The following is a 20,396-nucleotide window of genomic DNA, read 5'->3' as shown; positions in this document are numbered from 1 at the left end:
TTTCACCCTTCTCTTAAAGCAATAGAAGACTCAGTTTGATTGTTAAGTCCCTCTAGTAAGGCTCTGATTGGATAAAATAACTAATATGACATGCGCTGCCTTAGAGCTGAGCTTTTGCTATTCATTTCATTTATTTGTCTCATTTCTGTGTTTGACCTTCGTCTTATACCAAATCTGTATTCTTCAAAATTTGAGTGAAAAATGTTGCTGCTCCAGCACAGCCATGGAGCCACTCTTCCTAAGCTAGATAACTTGGTGAGAATTTATATTCATTTTTTATAACACAGGTCACATATCAAACTAAGTATTGTCAGAAGTATGCTTGAGAGGGTAAAACACTATTTAAATATGTCAGAAGAAACAAAGAGCATCTGAGTTCACAGATGGGACAAAGAAGTAAGAACTTGCATAGTCTCTGTACTCCACAGCAACCATTATGAGTGCTATTTTCAGTTAAAAATAAACTTTCATCCAATCATGAACTTCTAGAGAGAGAAGGAAACTATCAGTCGTCCAGTATAATATATTAATTTTACAAAAGAGAAAATGAGTGGCATTTTGTATTGGCAAAATAGAAGGTCACATCTTCCTACTTACGTGTGTAACATTATCAGGAGTCTCAGTGACAGCTACTACAGAGATTAAATGGATGGTTAAGTAAGAGAGAAATTAAACATCCAACAGTCCCCCAAAATCTTGGGCCATGATCTTAGAAAGTAGATTTAGAAAGGAAAGCATTCACCAATATCCTCTTTATTAGCTTCCTCATGTTTTCAGCCTATGCTGAAGACAATAGTTTCAGTTGTTATTTTTAATTCTCTACAATGTCATGATTCTGAAAATCCTTAATTAGCAGTAAAGACATTTACGTGTTACTGCTTCCTTTGTTTAACTGAACTCTCCCAATTTCTCTAATATGTAAAAGGTTATTGATTGCACCTATAATTTAGGAAAATGCTGAAGTGTCCTTTAATTATATTGCTCCTATGGGAAGCAAACAGAAGGGTGAGCATTGGCTCAAAATGCTTCTACGCGCATTTCATGCCCAGAAAAAGGAAAGAGGAACAAAAAGACTGAGCAACTACTGGTGTCTATGTGCTGGTTACTATGCTAGGAATTGTGCTGTATCCGATGTACCAAGAAATCAATCATTCTGATTAAAACCTTCATTTTCCTCTATTGTACATGCAAATAGGGCAGAGTTTTCTTAAGGAATTACACAAGTAAATGTTTCAGAAAAAAAAATCGTTCAAAGTTGTAACTACAAGTCTTAATTATACAAGGCTTGCATAATTAACTGGAGAGGGATAAATGAAATCCATGAAAACATTCTCAAACTTCACACATACGTCTATAACTTCAATCTTTTCCTGTATGTGTTCAATCAAAGTGTCTAACAAAGAGATAAAAATATCTGTGCCTATATTTTTCTATTTCTCTGACCAGCCCTTGAGCAGAAGTGAATTTTTAAAAGATAAAATAATTTTTAAAAAAGCAATAATAATAATAATAGAAACAATAGAGGAAAGAAGAAAAGAGTAGGATTCTGGAATATTCCAGCTTATTTAATTAGCCTCTACATAATGGAATGTTGTCTATGGCATCTTAGAAAGTAGCTAAAAGTACTGATTTTGGATTGCACCTTCACTGAAACTGAGATTATCTGAATGGTGATTATAATCAGACATTACTATGCCATTCTAAACCAGCCTAGCAACAAGAACTCAAAATCAGCAATATTTATATATTTCAGGTAAACTCCTAATTTCTAGCACCATATTCCAGTGCTATAAACCATCTCCCATCTTCTCAAGGGTCAATCTTCTCCCTCCCTCTCTCTCTCTCGCTTCTATCTTTCCTTTTAAATCAGATCCTTTTCACAGTTTAGAACACTATAAGGTAATAACTAGTAGTTTCTTAACGTAAAGTAAAAATGGCGGCAGAGGCCCCCAGCGTGGTCTGTTTCTACGCTCTCCTTGACAGACAGCTGGGCAGAATGCCGCCAGTGAAATTATTTCATATTCCAAAAATAAAATCCAGTTTTGTATTCCAGGTACCAAGTGGAAAAATGAAGATTCTCCTGGTCTTTCTAGGTCTGCTTGGTAATTCTATTGCTATGCCAGTGAGTATTGAAAATTTTTTAGGACTTGTCCTTTTGTGTTCTGTTGTTAAATAGCTTGGAGATAATTATTGGGTTTATTTCAACTTATGTTCTGAATTTGTCACCAATATTCTTTCACTTCCAGATGCAAATGCCCCGAATGCCTGGATTTAGCAGTAAAAGTGAGGAGGTATGTATGTTCAGTCTCTGGGGAGAAGTTTTTGTAAGCCCTGTCCTGAGAGTCCATTAAAAAAGGGAAAACTTTTTGATATATAAAATTTCTTGAGAAAGAGATGGAGGGAGGGAAAGGGAAAATTTGAAAGACTTAAACTCTCAAATCAAGGCAAAGTAGTAATTTCATCAGCTCCATACTACCTATGTACTTCATTATTCCTTGCCAAGGTAAATGTTAATTTGCATTCAGGTATAGTTAATGTTGGCTTCTCTGCTAAGTTTTCAAGCTAGCAAAGGTAGATATTTGTACCAAGCGTTTTTAGAAGGTAGACACATAGGCATATAATATCTTCGACATGATTTATAGCCAAAATCATTAGCCAAATTCAACATACATCAGAAAGGAGAATCATCTTTTTCATAGAATTATCACATTCTCAAGTCCTGAATTCCAAAAGTTGAGTAGAACATTCAAAAACGTCAGAGTAGACAAGATTTTTATTCTCTACTATTCTATATTGATTCTTCTCAAAATAAAATCCTGACTTAAAAATTAGTGACATGGGTTTTTTAATTGCATACTTATTTTAAATTCATGCATAAATAGTAAAAGATATGACTGTTGTACATTAAAATCAGAAATTCAGCTTATTTCTGGTGATTTGTAGATTGGTTAAATAATAAAATGTTTTCACTTTGTATCACATTAATGGATTTCTTTGGTCACAGATGATGCGATATGGTCAGTTCAACTTCATGAACTCCCCACATGTAAGTTCTGCTTTGTATTATTTCTGATAATTTCTTCTTTATATATGGATAATTACATTATAAGGTTTGTCATAGCTAATAAAGATACCAACAGCTATCCACGTGCTTTAATTACAATATAATCATTATAAGAGTTTTAAGGGGGAAAAATCATTTTGCCTGTCTCCTTACCCCAGATTTTCTTCTTATTCATTACTGTTATTCTCTCATGTAAAAAAAAAAAAAATCATTTATTAATTACCAACATTCTTTGTATCCAAGATAAATTGGTTCTGGGGAAAGATCACACAACATGTATTCACAAATAATAAGGACAAAAAATACTCCAGGTGTGTGGGGAGGTAAATTTTATTTGGATTATCTTGAAAGATAACACTAAATTTATGAAATAAGTTTTTATCTTATCTAAATAAATTTCAATTATACTTACCACTAGTGCCGGGGCGCCTGGGTGGCGCAGTCGGTTAAGCGTCCGACTTCAGCCAGGTCACGATCTCGCGGTCCGTGAGTTCGAGCCCCGAGTCAGGCTCTGGGCTGATGGCTCCGAGCCTGGAGCCTGTTTCCGATTCTGTGTCTCCCTCTCTCTCTGCCCCTCCCCCGTTCATGCTCTGTCTCTCTCTGTCCCAAAAATAAATTTAAAAGGTTGAAAAAAAAATTTTTTTATACTTACCACTAGTGCTAATTCTTAGAACCAACTAAAAATAAATCACATATCAGTTGGATCTTTTAGCATAATTTTTCTGACAAAGTTGTATGACTACCATACTATATGTCACTTTTGACTTTTGTGATGATCGTGAGAACCATTGGGAGGAAAAATCAAGGACTTCAATTCAATTTTCTCTTCAAAATCAATTTTCTCTTAATCCTTTATTCAAGTCATTCTCTTTAAAAGCTTCTCACCTATAATCATCATCATTGTCAATTTTCAACTACTGATTGGCACAACTCTTTTAAACTCTCACTCTTGGTTTTACTGTGTTTAGCTCTGGTGTTAAACCAAAGCAACAATGTTTGAATGGGAACTGACATTGTAGGAGGTAAATTCATATATTAGTTTCTTCAGATCATGACCACCTTTGCTTCCCTTCCAACCTTGAAATTATGGAGATTCTGATCATGAAAATGGAATTAATGAAAATTCATCAGTAACCAAAAACCATAAGTACACGTAAGGATGTTTACGCGACAGAGAATTTGTATTCTCCTCTCTCGTTCCTTGTTGGTTTTTTTTTCTGTTTGTCATTCTTACTTCATTTATCTTCTTTTTGCTTTTTCTCCTTTTCCAGCCTGTAACAAGTCACAGTTTTGAATCTGACACCAAGTCCTCTGTAATCAATATGACTTCTTATGGGAGTCAGCACTTCAGAGTTAGAAAATTATCAGCCAAATTCTTAAACTTAAATTTCTCACCTAATTCTGTCTTTTGCTTTGTTTTGTTAGTTTTCTAGAAGACTGAAATTCATTTCTGTAAGACAATATTTAAAGAAATACTAAAGATCTTGAGGCTTCCATTGTTAAGTTTCATAGAATTTTTGAGATTTTGCCTGAGTTTTAGAGACTGACATTACAGGCTGAGGAAAGCTGGAATCTCAGCCCTCCTATGGTTTTACTGTTATTTGCTACCCTCACAGATGGCACAACTGGGCCCCTTGTATGGGAATGGTCTGCCTCAGCTCTTCCCGCAGTATCAGATGCCCATGTGGCCTCAACCACCACCAAACACGGGGCGCCCACAGAAACCCTCATCTCCTTCAGCACCCAAACGCCAAAAGAGCAAAACTGATCAAGCCCCAGAGACCCAGAAAACCAACCAGCCTCAACCAAAAAAGCCACCACCAAAGCGGCCTTTAAAGCAGCCATCACCTACCCCAGCACAGCCAGAAGAGGAAGCCCAGCCACCTCAGGTGAGGCTTGCCCAGCAAAATTCCAAACCAGAGTCAACAAATGGGCTCAGAGGGATTTGGAGAGCCATACCATCCCCACCTACACACTTTCTCCAATGTTGCTCAAGACACATACTGCTATGTATGAAATAGAATCTTCAGTTTTGCCACTTTCTTCTAACATGATGCTCCACTGCCTATCCAAAATTGTCTGCCAAGTTACCCCAGCCTTTGTTTGATTAAAAATTACCAACATATGTATATATCTACATATAGATAAATGCCAAAAAATTGTTTTAAATCTTTAAAAAAATTACCAAAATACTGTTGCTTTAAAGAAGCTCTTTTTAAAATGCAGAGGCAGCATGGTATTGTAACATGAGCACGAACAGAAGAATCAGGGAACAGAGATTCGAGTTCTATCCCCAGCCCTTATTACTTGTGTGATCTTGAGCAGTCACTTTACCTTTCTGGGCTACAGCCTCCCCATGAGTAAAGAAACAATTTCTAAGTCTCCTCCAGATCTATGCTTTGATGATCTCAAATAGTGCCCTGAAAGGTAACACTGCTTCCAGTACTTCTGGGTGGCATAAATAATCCTGACTTAAAGCAAGAAGATGTGCAAATGGTTTCTCAAGATATCATCCAACGTGGAGCTTCCAAAATGCTGTCTATTAGTCGATTAACAGACACTATTTATTTATTATCAGACACTATTACAGATGAGAGAACACAAAATTAAATGAAAAGACACTCCTGGACCATTTACCAACTGAGAGATTTTGGGCAAGTGACTTAACTTCTCTGAACCTCAGAATCTTCAGTGAAAAGGAAATAATGTCTTCAGCACATGTCTTCTAGGTTTATATGAGGATTAAATGTTTACCACTACAAAATGCTCAGTACAGTACCTAGAACATAAGTGTTCACTAATACTAATTGCTGTTATTATTATCATCATCATCATCTCAGCCCTAAAAGTAGAAAATTGCAGTTTGATGCAAAGGGAGATGCAGACTGTCAAGTTTCAAACAATTGTATTTAATAGGTTTGTTTCATTTTCCATTTATCTTTCTCACTTCCACATCACTATGGTTCTTTCTTTCTCTTCAGGCATTCCCACCATTTGGCAATGGGCTATTTCTCTATCAACAGCCACCATGGCAAGTTCCACATGTGAGTTTTTTCTTTATACTAGAAGTGAAAAATAATATTAACAGGTCATATCTCAAACTAATATGAGTTCATACTCTCTAAATGGAATCCGTATGCCAGTCAGTGGAGAGTATGAAAAAAAAATCATCACATCATTAATCATGTAGGGAAAAAAAATTTTAATGAATATTTTACTCAGACAAATTGGAGACATGAACAATCACCAAACAACTACTAATAACTTAGTCAATGAATTAATTTTAAAGGATTGGGCTATTTCGCTACTATTCCCCCACTTCCCTAAGAGATTAGAAAGCACAAAAATTATCTTCATTTAATGTAAAGGGGAAATTGAGACAAAATGGAGTTTGCAAATCATAAGAAACGCTATGATTAGACTAAGGTCTTTCCGTCATTTATTATTTCTTGCCACAAATACCTCATTATAAAGAATCTTGTAAAATAATATTTACGAGAATCCTTTAAAGTTTAAAATCATTAAAATAAAAGTATTGAAATTGCATCACAGGCATTAAAAATATAAATCACAAAATAAACTATTTGACCTAAAGAAAAGTTTAAAGGCCAGTTGCTATTAAAATACCAGAAACAACAAATATTTGATGACTTTTTATTCAGCTATGGCGTTGTTGTTGGGTTTTTTTGTTTTTTGGTTTTTTTGGTCTATCATTCTATAATCAAGACACCTTCTTATCAATAAGGAACAATTCATTTCAAGGAATAAGAGTTCCTTACTTTTTTTCCTTAAAAGAGTGTCTTCCTTTCACTGGCCATACTGAACTAAAGAAACTAAGGCAGTACCAGGTGAAGATTTAAAAAACAGATAAGTGTCATTCTCATGCTGAACTATTACATCATCCACATAGGACTTCCTGAAGGTCTGCAGGAGTTGGACTGATTTCCTGAACTCTCTCCCCTGATCAAACATTCAGCCTCCAAGTTTGATTAGGAAAATAAACCTTGGTCAAATAAAAAAGTTACCGTAATAATCCAGGAGAATTGGCGGTTTGTCATCCTAAATGTGACATAGACTCTCTGAAAATAGCGTCATTATTTGATCTCCATTATTACATGTTCTAATATGGATGTTTGGATCCTAATAACACTCAAATCACACTCTGTGTGTGTGTGTGTGTCTGTGTGTGTCTGTGTGTGTCTGTGTGTTGGAGCCCATGGGATGGGGTGACTGCTAGGATACACAGCCATACATGGTATTTTGAATAAGATAATCTAGAATTCAGCTGAAACCTTTGTATTTACCAGTATTCACTGATGGGTTATAATTTTAATTAATAGTAGATTGTGAGAGATAATGACTCGAAAGCTAAAAACTAATAATGCTAACACCCAGTCACTGACTCGGACTCTTTTAAGACACCCTGAGTCTTACAAACAAATGGTAGCATAGAACGTGGTTTCCTCTTGCATTCATTGTGGTGTTTACCTTTCAGAGGGTACCACCAGGTTTCGGACGTCCACCAGTCAGCAATGAAGAAGGCGGGGTGAGTACAAGTAAAGCTACCTTCTCCCCATTAGTCTCTGATTTTTAATTCCTATCTATTCAAAATGTTAAATTTCAACACATGAATTTGTAGCTCAAGTGCCCATGATATAAGAAAAACATCCAGTAACAAATATAAATGTGATACATCATTTCTCCTCTATAGGTACTGACCCCTGTCCCTCCCTCTCTCCCTCCCTTGTCCTTCCTCTTTCTCCCCATCCCTTTTTCTCACTTTTTCTCTCTCTAAAAAGGCTAACCTAATAACCTTTGCTCCAGGTTGGTACTGGACTCTAGACAGTGATGGGGCAACTAAGAGAAGGAAGTAAATACATTCTAGAAAGTTATTCCTAGAAGAGAATTAAGTAATCATCTAACTCCTTCATTATACAAATAAATTGAAGCCCAAAGAAGATAAATTACTGTTCAATTTCGCCCACTTTTTGCCTTTTCCATTCATCTGTAGAGAGACATTTAGATTCCATTGTGAATAGCTGCAGTAGTAGTTGTGATTTGCACCTGCACAAAGTACAGGGGGGAGGAAATGAGGCTGGATGTAATAATTATGGGCCAGATGATTATAAAAAATTATTATTGGTGGTGGTGGTGGTGTTATATAATGTACAACATTTGTTAGGTTCTTACTAAGTGCCAGGCACTGAGCTGTACATATTTATCTCTTTTGACCCTCATGGCAACTTATAAGATAGATATTATTTTATTACCTTGAGTTCACAAATAACCAAAGTTATAATAAACTGAGGTTAGCCCAGGATCATACTATTAATAGTGATGAAACAGGGATCTTAACCCATATCTGCCTACAGCTCCACTCTTTAGACCATGCTGTGCTGCTTTGTATGTTGTGCTATGGGATTTAGAGTTTCTTCTGTAAGGTAAGGGCAACTTTAAATAATATTTAAAGAGGAAAGTGACATGGGGTGCCTGAGAGGCTCAATCAGTTAAGCATCTGACTCCTGTTCAGGTGATGATCTCACGGTTTGTGAGTTAAAGCCCCACCTCCGGCTCTGTGCTGACAATGCAGAGCTTGGAGCCTGCTTCGAGTTCTGTGTCTCCCTCTCCTTCTGCCCCTCCCCTGTTCACTCTCTCTCTCTCTCTCTCTCTCTCTCTCTCAAAAATAAATAAACATTAAAAAAATTTTTTTTAAAAAGAGGAAAGTGACAGAAGGTTCCCCCAACCTCTACTGTTCTGATAGCAATGGAGAGGAAAGTACAATTACACTCAGAGTAACCAGTAAGAAAACTATTGCAGCAGTTCAAGAGTACTGGGGATAAAAAAAAGAGGGGACAGGATGAAAGTTCAGATTTTATAGGACTTGGTTATTAATTGGTGGGGAAATAGAGGAGAGTAGAAACCTGGGAAACTGGGTAGATAGTGGTGAATGTTGCTTAGATATATAGAAAGTTGGAGAAGGAAGTTTGGGGGCAGATAGGTCCAATTCTGGGTACATTCAGGTGGAGGTGCCCAATGAGATCTTTAGTGACCCAGTCTTGCTGTTTCAGCCTCAGGACATAGTGTCATGGGCCAGACTTATGGCTTTGGGAGTCACTGATATATACTGCATTGAAAAAAATTGGCCTGCAATAGATTTTTCAAGGCAGGTGTGTAAAATGAGAACAGAAGAATTAGAAGGACAGAAAATGGAATCCTTTAAAAAAAAAAACACCCCTCAGATTTAGGGGTCAGGACTAGGAAGACAAAACTAAGAAGTGAGTCAGAAAGTTAGAGTACCAGAAGAGAAAACTGGAAGGGAGTTGGGTCATGGAAACCAAGGAGGAATTAACTTTCAAGAAAGGAACCATAGTCAATGGTTTTAAAAGAAGCATGTGGCTCATTTCCCTATCACATTAAAAAAATTCCGAGCGACACTATGGTGCAAAACAAATTGTAATTACCAATTTCCATCTTCTTCCCTACAGAATCCTTATTTTGGATATTTTGGATATCAGGGATTTGGGGGCCGTCCTCCTTATTATTCAGAAGAGATGTTTGAACAAGATTTTGAAAAACCCAAAGAAAAAGATCCTCCTAAAGCAGAGAGTCCAGCCACTGAGCCCTCGGGTAATTCAACAGGTCCTGAGACTAATTCTACTCAACCAAATGCACCTGGAGGGAGTCAGGGCGGAAATGACACCAGCCCAACAGGAAACAGTGGCCATGGCCCAAACACTGTGAGTAATCCTACAGCTCAAAACGGGGTTATCTCACCCCCTACAGTTAATGTTTCAGGCCAGGGAGTACCAAGAACTCAAATCTCATGGGGACCAAGTCAGCCAAATATTTATGAAAACTATCCAAATCCTAACATCCGAAATTTTCCTGCAGGAAGACAATGGCGTCCCACTGGTACTATCATGGGGCGTAGACAGAATGGGCCTTTTTACAGAAATCAACAGGTTCAAAGGGGTCCTCGGTGGAACTCCTTTGCTTTGGAAGGCAAACAAGCATTTCGTTCAGGAAATCCAATTTATCGCAAAGCTTATGCTTCTACTGCAAGAGGCAATTCTCCCACTCATGCAGGAAATCCAGGAAATGTCAGAAGAAAGCCTCAGGGACCAAATAAACACCCTATGGGAACCAACGTTGCTCCTCTGGGTCCCAAACATGGTACTGTTGTCCGCAATGAAAAAATCCAAAATCCAGCAGAGAAACCAGTAGGTCCAAAAGAAAGAATAGTCATTCCTACAAGAGATCCATCTGGCCCCTGGAGAAACTCTCAAGATTATGGAGTTAATAAATCAAACTATAAACTGCCTCATCCTGAGAGTAACATGCTAGTCCCAAATTTTAATTCTGTTGGTCAACATGAAAACTCTTATTACCCAAGAGGAGAGTCCAAAAGAGCCCCAAATTCTGATGGACAAACCCAAAGCCAGAATTTGCCCAAAGGGATTATTTTGGAGCCAAGAAGAATCCCTTATGAATCAGAAACTAATCGACCAGAATTAAAGCACAGTACGTATCAACGTGTATACCCTGAGGAAATCCCTTCCACTGCAAGAGAACATTTTCCTGCTGGAAGAAATATTTGGAATCATCAAGGAATCTCTCCACCTATTAAGGAAGATCCCGGGATGCAGGAAGAACACTTACTTCATCCTTCCCATGGCTCAAGGGGAGGTGTTTACTACCCTGACTATAACTCTTATAATCCCAGGGAAAACTCACCATACCTTAGAAGCAATACATGGGATGAGAGAGATGATTCTCCCAATACTATGGGCCAACCCAAAAATTCACTGTACCCCATGAATACTCCAGACCTGAAAGAAACAGTCCCTTATAATGAAGAGGACCCAATTGATGCAACTGGAGATGAAACTTTTCCAGGACAAAGTAGATGGGGTATGGAGGAGCCGAGCTTTAAAGAAGGGCCAACAGTTAGGCACTATGAAGGCGAGCAATATACCTCAAATCAACCAAAAGAATACCTTCCCTATTCCTTAGATAATCCATTAAAACCCAGGGAGGATTTCCCTTATGGTGAATTTTATCCCTGGAACCAAGATGAGAATTTTCCATCATATAATACAGCTCCCAGTGCACCACCACCTGTGGAGAGCAGGGGCTATTATGCTAATAATGCTGTTGGACAGGAAGAAAGCACTCTGTTCCCCTCTTGGAACTCCTGGGACCATGAGATTCAAGCCCAAGGGCAGAAAGAAAGAAGGCCATATTTTAACAGAAACTTCTGGGATCGGCCAACAACTTTACACAAAGCTCCCCCTAGTCCACCACATGAGAAAGAGAACCAGCCTTATCCTAGCAATTCCCCAGCTGGGCTTCAGAAAAGTCCAACATGGCATGAAAGTGAGAATTTGAATTATGGCATGCAAATTACTAGGATAAATTCACCAGAGAGAGAACAGTTGGCTTTCCCAGACTTAATTCCTCCAAGTTACCCATCAGGTCAAAAAGAAGCGCATGTATTTCATCTAAGCCAGAGAGGCCCTTGCTGTGCTGGCAGCTCCACAGGACACAAAGAAGATCCACTTGCTCTACAGGACTACACTCCATCCTTTGGTCTTGCACCAGGGGAGAACCAAGACACCAGTCCTCCGTATACAGAAGATAGTCATACTAAACATGCAAGACATACCATCTCCCCTCCAAGCAACCTACCTGGCCAAAGAAACAGCTCAGAGAAAAGACTGCCTGGAGAAAGTGAAAACCCAAGTCCTTTTAGAGATGATGTGTCCACCCTGAGGAGGAACACACCATGTTCCATGAAGAATCAGCTGAGCCAAAGGGGAATTATGCCCTTTCCTGAAGCCAGTTCCCTTCAATCAAAGAATATGCCTTGCCTCAAAAGTGATCTTGGAGGAGATGGGGACAATGTTTTGGAACAAATATTTGAAGGCAACCAGCTCAATGAAAGAACCGTTGACCTTACTCCTGAGCAGCTTGTTATGGGTACACCTGATGAAGCCCCCAGTCCAGAAGGAATCCAAAGTGAAGTACAAGGAAATGAGGGTGAAAGGCAGCAACAAAGACCATCAAGCATCCTGCAGTTACCATGCTTTGGCTCCAAATTGGCAAAGTATCATTCCTCCAGCACTGGAACTCCATCTGGCATTGGAAGGCAAGGCCCATTTGATGGAGATCCGATTACGCCTACTGAAAGTCCTAACTCATTGTCTAGGTTAGCTACTGGGGCACAGTTTCAGAGTATAAATGTAGACCCACTTAATGCAGATGAACACATTTCATTTGATTCCCTTCAAATAGAGACCAATCCACAGGACCATGTGCAAGACTGCTTACTACTTCAGGCCTAGGGATTATCCCAACCAAGCATTCTTTGGAGAAGAAAAATACCTGATATTCTATATCTGATATTCTACAGTGGTTTCCCAACTTTTTCTCCAAACCCTCTTGGTTATCCTTAAGTTTTTCCCCATTCCAAAAATAGGAGTAGTGGCCCAGGTGATGCTGGTGAGATTGGGCCCTTGGGGGTTGATAGATTCAGTACTGTCACTAATTAGCACAGACCTTAAAAAAGCAGCAGAAAGGCTATGACCTTCATCCTTGAAACGTGGAAGCCACTTATCTGGGTCAATTTCCCTTTGTTTGCTGAATCTTCCCTTTTCTCTCAAAGTTCCATACTTGCAAAATTCTCTGGTTTTGCAAGACAGAAAGGCAGATGAAATTTCCATTTTTTGTATGGAGATCTATACATCAGTATAATCCAAATGATTGTACACTTTTTTCTTGTGTTGGTCTTTCTCAGTTTTTTTTTTTTTTTTGCCCTAGTTAATATTCTTTTGACACCTTTTTTCTTCTACTACTTCTCTCTTCATCATTTCCTCTCTTCCTTCTGTCTTTTTTTTTCTGTCAACTGTTCTGTATTTTGCTTCCTATTTTTGTCTTCCCTATCTTTCCCACTTTATGTCACATCTTACATACTAAGCAATCTTCAACCCTCACTAGTCTTTATGTCTACCTTTTTCATTATGTTTTTGCCTCTTCCCACCTTTCTGTTCTCTCTCCTAATGGGTCGCTTGTCAACCAATCCTTTTCTTCTCTGAATTTTATATTTATCTTTTTCACTGCTACCCCATTTTCATATCTTAAGACCACATATCTCTGTTCCTTTTTGTATCCACTCTCCAAATCCTACCTTCATCTTTTTGACCCAGGCTAACCATCATTGTAGAATATATTTCAGAAATAGGAGACACTGGTACCTACTCTCGTTTTTAATTTTTTTATGGCCTTTACCAGGTAGATACAGCTTAGCCAGAGGAAGACATTCAAGAAGTATGGGGAAGACATGCTAGTTACCTAGAACTAGAGGCCTGGAGACAAGGCTTAGGAATGTGGGGAGGGAAAGACTGCAACCCGGGGACTGAGCACCCAGATACAAAGTGTGGGACTTGGGGTAACTGGGTGGTTCAGTTGGTTAAGCATCTGACTCTTGATTTCTGCTCAGGTCATGATCTCACAGTTCGTGATTTTGTGCCCCACGTGGGGCTTTGTACTGACAGTGCAGAGTTTGCTTGGGATTCTCTCCCTCTCTCTCTCTCCCTCCCTCCCTCCCCTGCTTGCTCTCTCTCTCGCTCTCTCTCTCTCTCTCAAAATTAATCCATAAACTAAAACAAAGTGTAGGACTTGCCACACCACATCACCAATGCATACTCTGCAGGATTTGGAGAGTACATTTTAGGAAACACCATCCTAACCAAATAAGAGAAACATCCAATGGTCAGTTTTCCTTAACAGCATAATATAAATGATTCTACCAGTGTATGCCACTACCAATGTAAAGACTTATTCTTCATGTCCTAGCAGAATTATTTGCAGACATATTTTCTTTGTATCCTGATTAAATGGTGTAAATTATTTTTAAAGTAGATATCTTCGTATTTCCTTGCTTAGAATATATATCTAGGTATTTTGTTTTGTTTTTTAATAACAGCATTTTGGCCTACTATCTGTCTATTCCTTCTTAGAGGGGGAGAATTCTCAGAATTATCTAGAAAGTTACTTCCAACTCTAAGGAGTTTCTTAGGAGAAGATTTCCTGGGACAGATTTCATAAGAAGATCTCAGAAATTTGAGAATATACAATGTTGAAAATTTCAAGAGGAAAGGAATCTTGTGCTTTGAGTCTTCTGATGTTCTTGGCACAGTGTCTTGCACATAGTAGATAATCAATAAATATTTATTGATTGACCATTTTTTAAAAGGGCTTTCAAAGCTCCCATGAAAATCCTGTGGTGTGCTTTTCCTGTGGGCAAACCATACAGGATACCGAATTAGCCACATCATACTCTGTAGCTTTATATACTCAGCAACATAGAATCTCAGGATTAGAAGGGGTCTTAGAGGTAGATTATGCAAGCCATCCACTAGTTGCTAAAACCCACCACCCACACTTTTATATTTTAATCACATACTGAAAAATCATTAACTTTTTCTATATAAAACTGTCTCTTAAGAATTATCCTCATTAAAATAAAGCTACAGTCTTGTTTCACTTTCTTTCCACATGATTTTTAATCTAGATATGAATACTTTCATTTAAAATATGCATTCACTTGAATATTTTATAAAATATATGAATCATATATTTGTTTTGGCAGATACGTTGACACATCTTCATCCTTGAGGTGCCATAGCTTAAATTATCATCTAAGATTTCCATAATGTGAAATGTAAAAGCACAGTGGGACAAAAATATCTATTGAATCTGAGAATATAGAGTGGAAAAAAAAAAAAAAGGCGGGACAGGGGGGATGTCCCTATCGAACATCACTCTAGCTCATCAGCTCGAGTATCCTTGCACTGACCGAAAACCAGGCCTGAGTTTCTCACAGTAAACTGATTATCCTGTGTGCCATTGGTAAGTTATTAATCAGCTTTCAAAGTCAGCTCTACGGTTAAGGTGCCCACACTGAATATGGAAGGCTCTGATAGTGATCCCCCCTTCCTCTAGCACTCATACCCTACCACTACAGCCCCACTTCTATAGTGAGTTCCTATGTCTAGAGACTGTCATCCACTGGTTCTAAAATGACTGGATATATCCTGGCAGTGTTTTTAGTCAATAAAATAAAAAAAGAACAAGAAAATAATACCTAAGGATAACAAACACAGAAGACAATCCAGCAAAACTAACACACACCTGCTTTCTAAACTTTTCTGTCTCACAGCCTACAATAGATTTGTCTAGATATTGGCCATATATCCAGTTGGCTGGGGGAAATCTTACATTTGTTAATTTTAAGTAGGAAGAAAAGTAGGATGATGAAATGTGTGTACAGGTACCTCCGAAAACTGAGCTTGGTAGGCATTATCATGGAGCTTCTTCCTCTGGGTTTCGGGTCCCCTGAACAAGTTTTACTTTAGTCACTCATATCAGAGTCTTAACTTTATACGTTTTTTAAAGAAAATTCACAAGACATGACATTTGAGTTACTTTCATTGCTTGCTTTGCCATATCTCTGCCTTTGCTTACCCCGCTCTCCTTCAGTCATGACCCTAAAGACCCTAAAGAAGATCCATCTTGCCCTCAGGAAACCATACTTTGTTTCTAAAAACCAAAAGGGGAACTAGAAATGTGGGACTTAAAATCAACAGCTCTGTCCCTCCTTCACAAAACCTCAAAGATTTCACTGTGACTCAGGCCCACTGCCCAATTAAAACTCAGAAGAAAACTACACTTGATGGAAAACAGGTCATCACCATCTCACAACGGAATATAGCTTTTGGTTTTGGCCACCTGTTCTTCCTTGTCTCTGTACCTCAGCCCTAACCCAATAATATCAGCCACTGGACCTTTTCTCTTACTTTAAATTCATAGCCAGAATCAAGATTCAGCTAGTAACAAATAAAATTCCATGCTGGCGGAGGAAAATTCTTCAAATGGAGAAGGAGGCCACGGAGCTGTAAACACAGATAAAATTGTGAAATTGATGAAGCTGCCCGCAATGCCCCCATCACCTCCTCAGGCAAGGTCCTCTGCTGTTGTATTGCCCCATTTCATCTGCCTCCATTTCTGTGCTTCAGCAGAACTTGGACAGTCATTTCCTCTGAGCTTATCCAAATAACCATGCCTCATTCCTTCTGCACCGCACAAGGCAGGTATTGGCAGTTGTTAACTTGGCAAAAAGATTCCTTCCCAAGTGTTGACCAATATGCAGTCCTCCCAAATCCTCCAGCATGCCCTTAAAGAGTGAATCTAGGGGCGCCTGGGTGGCTCAGTCGGTTAAGCGTCTGAGTTCAGCTCAGGTCATGATCTCGCGGTCCGTGAGTTCGAGCCCGATGTCGGGCTCTGTGCTGACCGCTCAGAGCCTGGAGCCTGTTTCGGATTCTGTGTCTCCCTCTCTCTCTGACCCTCCCCCATTCATGCTCTGTCTCTCTCTGTCTCAAAAATAAATAAACGTTAAAAAAAATTAAAAAAAAAAAAGAGTGAATCTAATCATGGCCTAGTTACAGAAGGATAATAGGATAGTGATAGGAAATTTTATGTGGTCAGGACCTTGTCAGTCCCTTAGCTATAAAACCATGCTGCCAGTTGTCTCCCCAGCCTAGGATTCAGGCTCTTTCTGGCAAAGTTGCATTCTATACCAGCATTGTTCAAGTTTTAATGCACACCTGAATCTTGTTAAAATGCAGATTTTAATCTCATCATCTGGAGCGCGACCTGTGATTCTGTATTATGAACATGCCTCCACATAAAGATGAATCAGCCAGTTGGTAGATCAAAGTTGGAGTGGCAAAGTGCTAGGCTATTTGTAAATAAGGGACAACTGCACACTCACCAGGGTAGGAACAGAAAGGTCTTGACCACTGAATATCACCAATTTGAGGCGATATGCATAAATGAAGCATGTAATTGGATTAGAGAACACAAAGAGAAAGAGGAGCAGCCCAATCCTAATTTTATATCATATTTCTTTCTCCCTCTGTCTTTACGACTCACCTATTTCTAGAAAGTTCTACTTCCATTCTATTTCATTATTATCTCCTTCAAGACTACCCCAGCCTTAACACCCCCAACTTCCCTGAGGGCTCATGGCACATTATCTTTTATATTTAATCACACATTGTTTTGTTTTGTTTTAATTTTTTTTAACCTTTATTTTTGAGAGAGAGAGAGACACAGACACAGAGACAGAGTGTGAGTGGGGGAGGAGCACAGAGAGAGGGAGACACAGAATCTGAAGTAGGCTCCAGGCTCTGAGGTGTCAGCACAGAGCCCGATGCGGGGCTCGAACTCACAAACAATGAAATCATGACCTAGGCTGAAGTCAGATGCCCAACCGACTGCGCCACCCAGGCGCCCCTTAATCACACATTGTTTTGTATCATGTGTTTTTTCCTGTGTTCGTTCTGCCTATACAAGGGGAAAAAAACTCCTAAGAAGCGAGGCCCTTATAACAACTGGCACTGTGCTGAGCACAGAATGGATGCTAAATAAACATCACTTTTTCTTTAAATATATTTTATAAATGAATACAAGGCCAGAATTTCCCAAATGTTAATATAATTGATTAAAAATAAAAATTAATAGTGATTAATATTTTTCTAATTACAAGATACACACTTGTTTTTGAATATTTGGCAAATAATGAAAAGTAAAATGTAACAAATAAAAGTAACACATAATCCTAACATCTAATGTTAATATTTCCTCCTATTTTCTTCTATGTGTGTGTATGGAGGAAGGTAGTCTTAAAATAATTCTTTTATGAAATATCCTACACTTCCCTCTTCACGTTTTATAAGCAATTTACACACAATTAAAAATACTTAAAGCTTCACTCTCATCGTCTGTGAAATATTCAGAAATCTACCTATACTATATTCCCTTTGATACTAAAGTTTCTTACAAATTTTCACTATCATAAATAATGCTGTGATAAATATCTTTATTCCCCTTTGTCCATATTTTTTATTATTTCCTCAGAAGTGGAATTACTGAGGGAAATGGTCTGAAAATGTATTTTAGACAGGATAACATACTATGTCAGAGCATTGGCTTTGGAGTCTGAGAGTCTTGGATCCAATTATAGGTTATCCATATACTATTTGTAAAATCTTATAAATATTATTTCATCTCTTTGTATCTCAGTTTTGTCATTTGTAAAATGAAGATAGTATTTATTTCATAGGGCAGTTACGAGTATTAAATGAAAGGTGTGTTAAAATGCATATGCATTGTACTTCACAAATCAACCACCAGGGGGCAACGGAGGATTAGAATGCTAAAGTTGTAGGGTCTCAAGCAATTCCCCAACTGTAGCTGCACCTGGGAATGTTTTGAGACTTGCTATTTCTCCTAATGCATCCCAGAACTACTTAATCCGAATCTCTGGGGTGGGGCCCAGCAATCTGTTACCATGAGTTTTCCAGGTGAGTCTCATGCATGCTAAAGTTTGAGAATCACTGATCCAATACATATTTACATTTTTCTCTCATTTGTTGCCTGAGCAGACAGAAAAGCTGCAAAACAACACACAAAAGCAACTGCAATTTACAGAAGGTTACTGAATGCTACAACAGCTGTACTAAGTAATATAAATATATTATGTATATTGGGGTTTTTGTATTTTAAAAAACCGTAAGAGAGTTCACTCCCATTCTTCAACCTTAGATTCAGTGAACTTGCCCTTGGTGACCTGCCATTTAGTTACTAAGAAGAGTCTGTATTTCCACCCAGGCCATGGGTTTACCCACTATACTACACTGCCACCCCAAAGCCAAGACCTGGGCAGTACATCGAAGGTTAATTTTCCTATCCAGCTGCTTCTAGATTAGGGAGTCCGTGCATGTCTGGTTATGAACGTGTATACGGTGGTATGTTTGTGATTGCAGAAGTGTAATTATGCTCCATTTTGAATATCAAGTTATATAAAACAATTAGAAATGACAATGGTCTTAAAGTGAAAACTGAATACTTGGCTTGGGTCTACTAGTTTCTAAGGGCTTGATACAAAGAAGCATTACTTTTACTGTTAATTAATGCAATATTTCTTTACCGGTGCTGAGTGTGCTCATTTAGGCAAATGGCTACCTTTCAAGAACTATACAGAAGAAAAGCATTCTCACCAATAATATCCATTATGCCTGTCTTTTAAAAATATTCACTTAATTCAGGGGTGCCTGACTGACTCAGTCAGGTGTCCGACTTCAGTTCAGGGCGCGATCTCACAGTTCATGGGTTTGAGCCCCACATCGGGCTCTGTGCTGACAGCTCAGAGCCTGGAACCTGCTTCGGATTCTGTGTCTCCCTCTCTCTGCCCCTCCCCTGCTTGTGCTCTCTCTCTCTCAAAAATAAACAAAAAAACATTTTTTAATAAAAGTGTCCACTTAATTCATATTAAAAAGGAAGGACAAAAAGTTCAAAAATAACTGACTTCTGACAGATCAATGAATTGATTAACCTCAAAATGCTGCATGAGTTGTAAGAAAATGTAGTGGGCATAAATGACTGCCAAGAGCCTCTGATAACCTTTGTTAAGGCTATAGCAGTGATTCAGTTTTCCTTGTCATTTACTAGATCAAGTGAACCAGTCAAATTTTTAATTACTCACTTGATTGTTTTTCTCGTTTACAATATAAAAGTGACACCCAAAGAGTCACTGTGCGGGTTACATGAGAGGACATAGGTGAATCACCTGGCATGTGAAAAATGCTCAGTATCACCATTCTTAAATCAGATAGCTCATAATTGTCCACTATTTAATTTAGACCCTGAAGAAGCAGAATCCAAGATGAGATTAAAGGTGCAAGAGATTTATTAGGAAAAATACCTGTAAGAGGAGATGGGGTGGGAGCCCAAAAAGACTGGGAGAACTGTCAGACCCTCATGTGGGACTGACCCGTGTGGAGGAAGGAGGGTAGGAAGGAAGGTTGGGTAGGTAGTATCTAAAGGTGGGCAGTGCCAGGAAATGTTTAGTGAATCTGATGGGGAGTCCTCAAGTCAGTCACCCCTCAGAGGAGTCCTATGCCTCCCAGGAATGAGCCTGTCTTAGTATCCTTGCCACCCTCAATCATTATGTGGTGGAAGCAGCCCATGGACCTCTCCCACAAACTAGAGCCGTAAGTCAAATAAGCTTGCTGCAGAGCCAAGAGTGGCCTTTCACAGCTGCCTTGTCTACACTGATTCCCTAGTGTTTCCCTGATAACAAGCAAATGTATGAATGAATTTTAATCTTTCTTCAATAACTCTCATTTAAGAACCAGCAGCTACTCTGGATTTATACTGAATGGGTTAATGTTCAATAAAGCACTTAGATTGGTGTCTAGTACATGGTAAG

The 20,396-nt window shown here is 38.6% G+C and overlaps 1 protein-coding gene across 1 annotated transcript; it reads left to right on the top strand.

Moving 5' to 3' along the window:
* Window positions 1-201: 201 nt before the first annotated feature.
* Window positions 202-12,408, top strand: ENAM (enamelin). The gene is made up of 8 exons (XM_040476271.1): window positions 202-255; window positions 2,054-2,122; window positions 2,247-2,291; window positions 3,005-3,046; window positions 4,681-4,953; window positions 6,046-6,108; window positions 7,560-7,610; window positions 9,550-12,408. The coding sequence occupies exons 1-8, from the start codon at window positions 202-204 to the stop codon at window positions 12,406-12,408; spliced, it is 3,456 nt and encodes a 1,151-aa protein (XP_040332205.1).
* Window positions 12,409-20,396: the final 7,988 nt, after the last annotated feature.

Source organism: Herpailurus yagouaroundi, unplaced genomic scaffold (assembly GCF_014898765.1).
Source record: "Herpailurus yagouaroundi ecotype Mexico unplaced genomic scaffold, PumYag 28, whole genome shotgun sequence".
In the NCBI taxonomy this organism is placed as follows: domain Eukaryota; kingdom Metazoa; phylum Chordata; class Mammalia; order Carnivora; family Felidae; genus Herpailurus; species Herpailurus yagouaroundi.
Note: the sequence above shows the minus strand (reverse complement) of the source record. Positions and strands in the feature narration are given on the sequence as shown.

Coding starts and splice junctions, on each gene's coding strand:
- ENAM (XM_040476271.1), top strand. CDS start 202: ATGTTGCTGCTCCAGCACAGCCATGGAGCCACTCTTCCTAAGCTAGAT. Junction 256..2,053: donor TTCCTAAGCTAGATAACTTG/GTGAGAATTTAT, acceptor TTTGTATTCCAG/GTACCAAGTGGAAAAATGAA. Junction 2,292..3,004: donor TTAGCAGTAAAAGTGAGGAG/GTATGTATGTTC, acceptor CTTTGGTCACAG/ATGATGCGATATGGTCAGTT.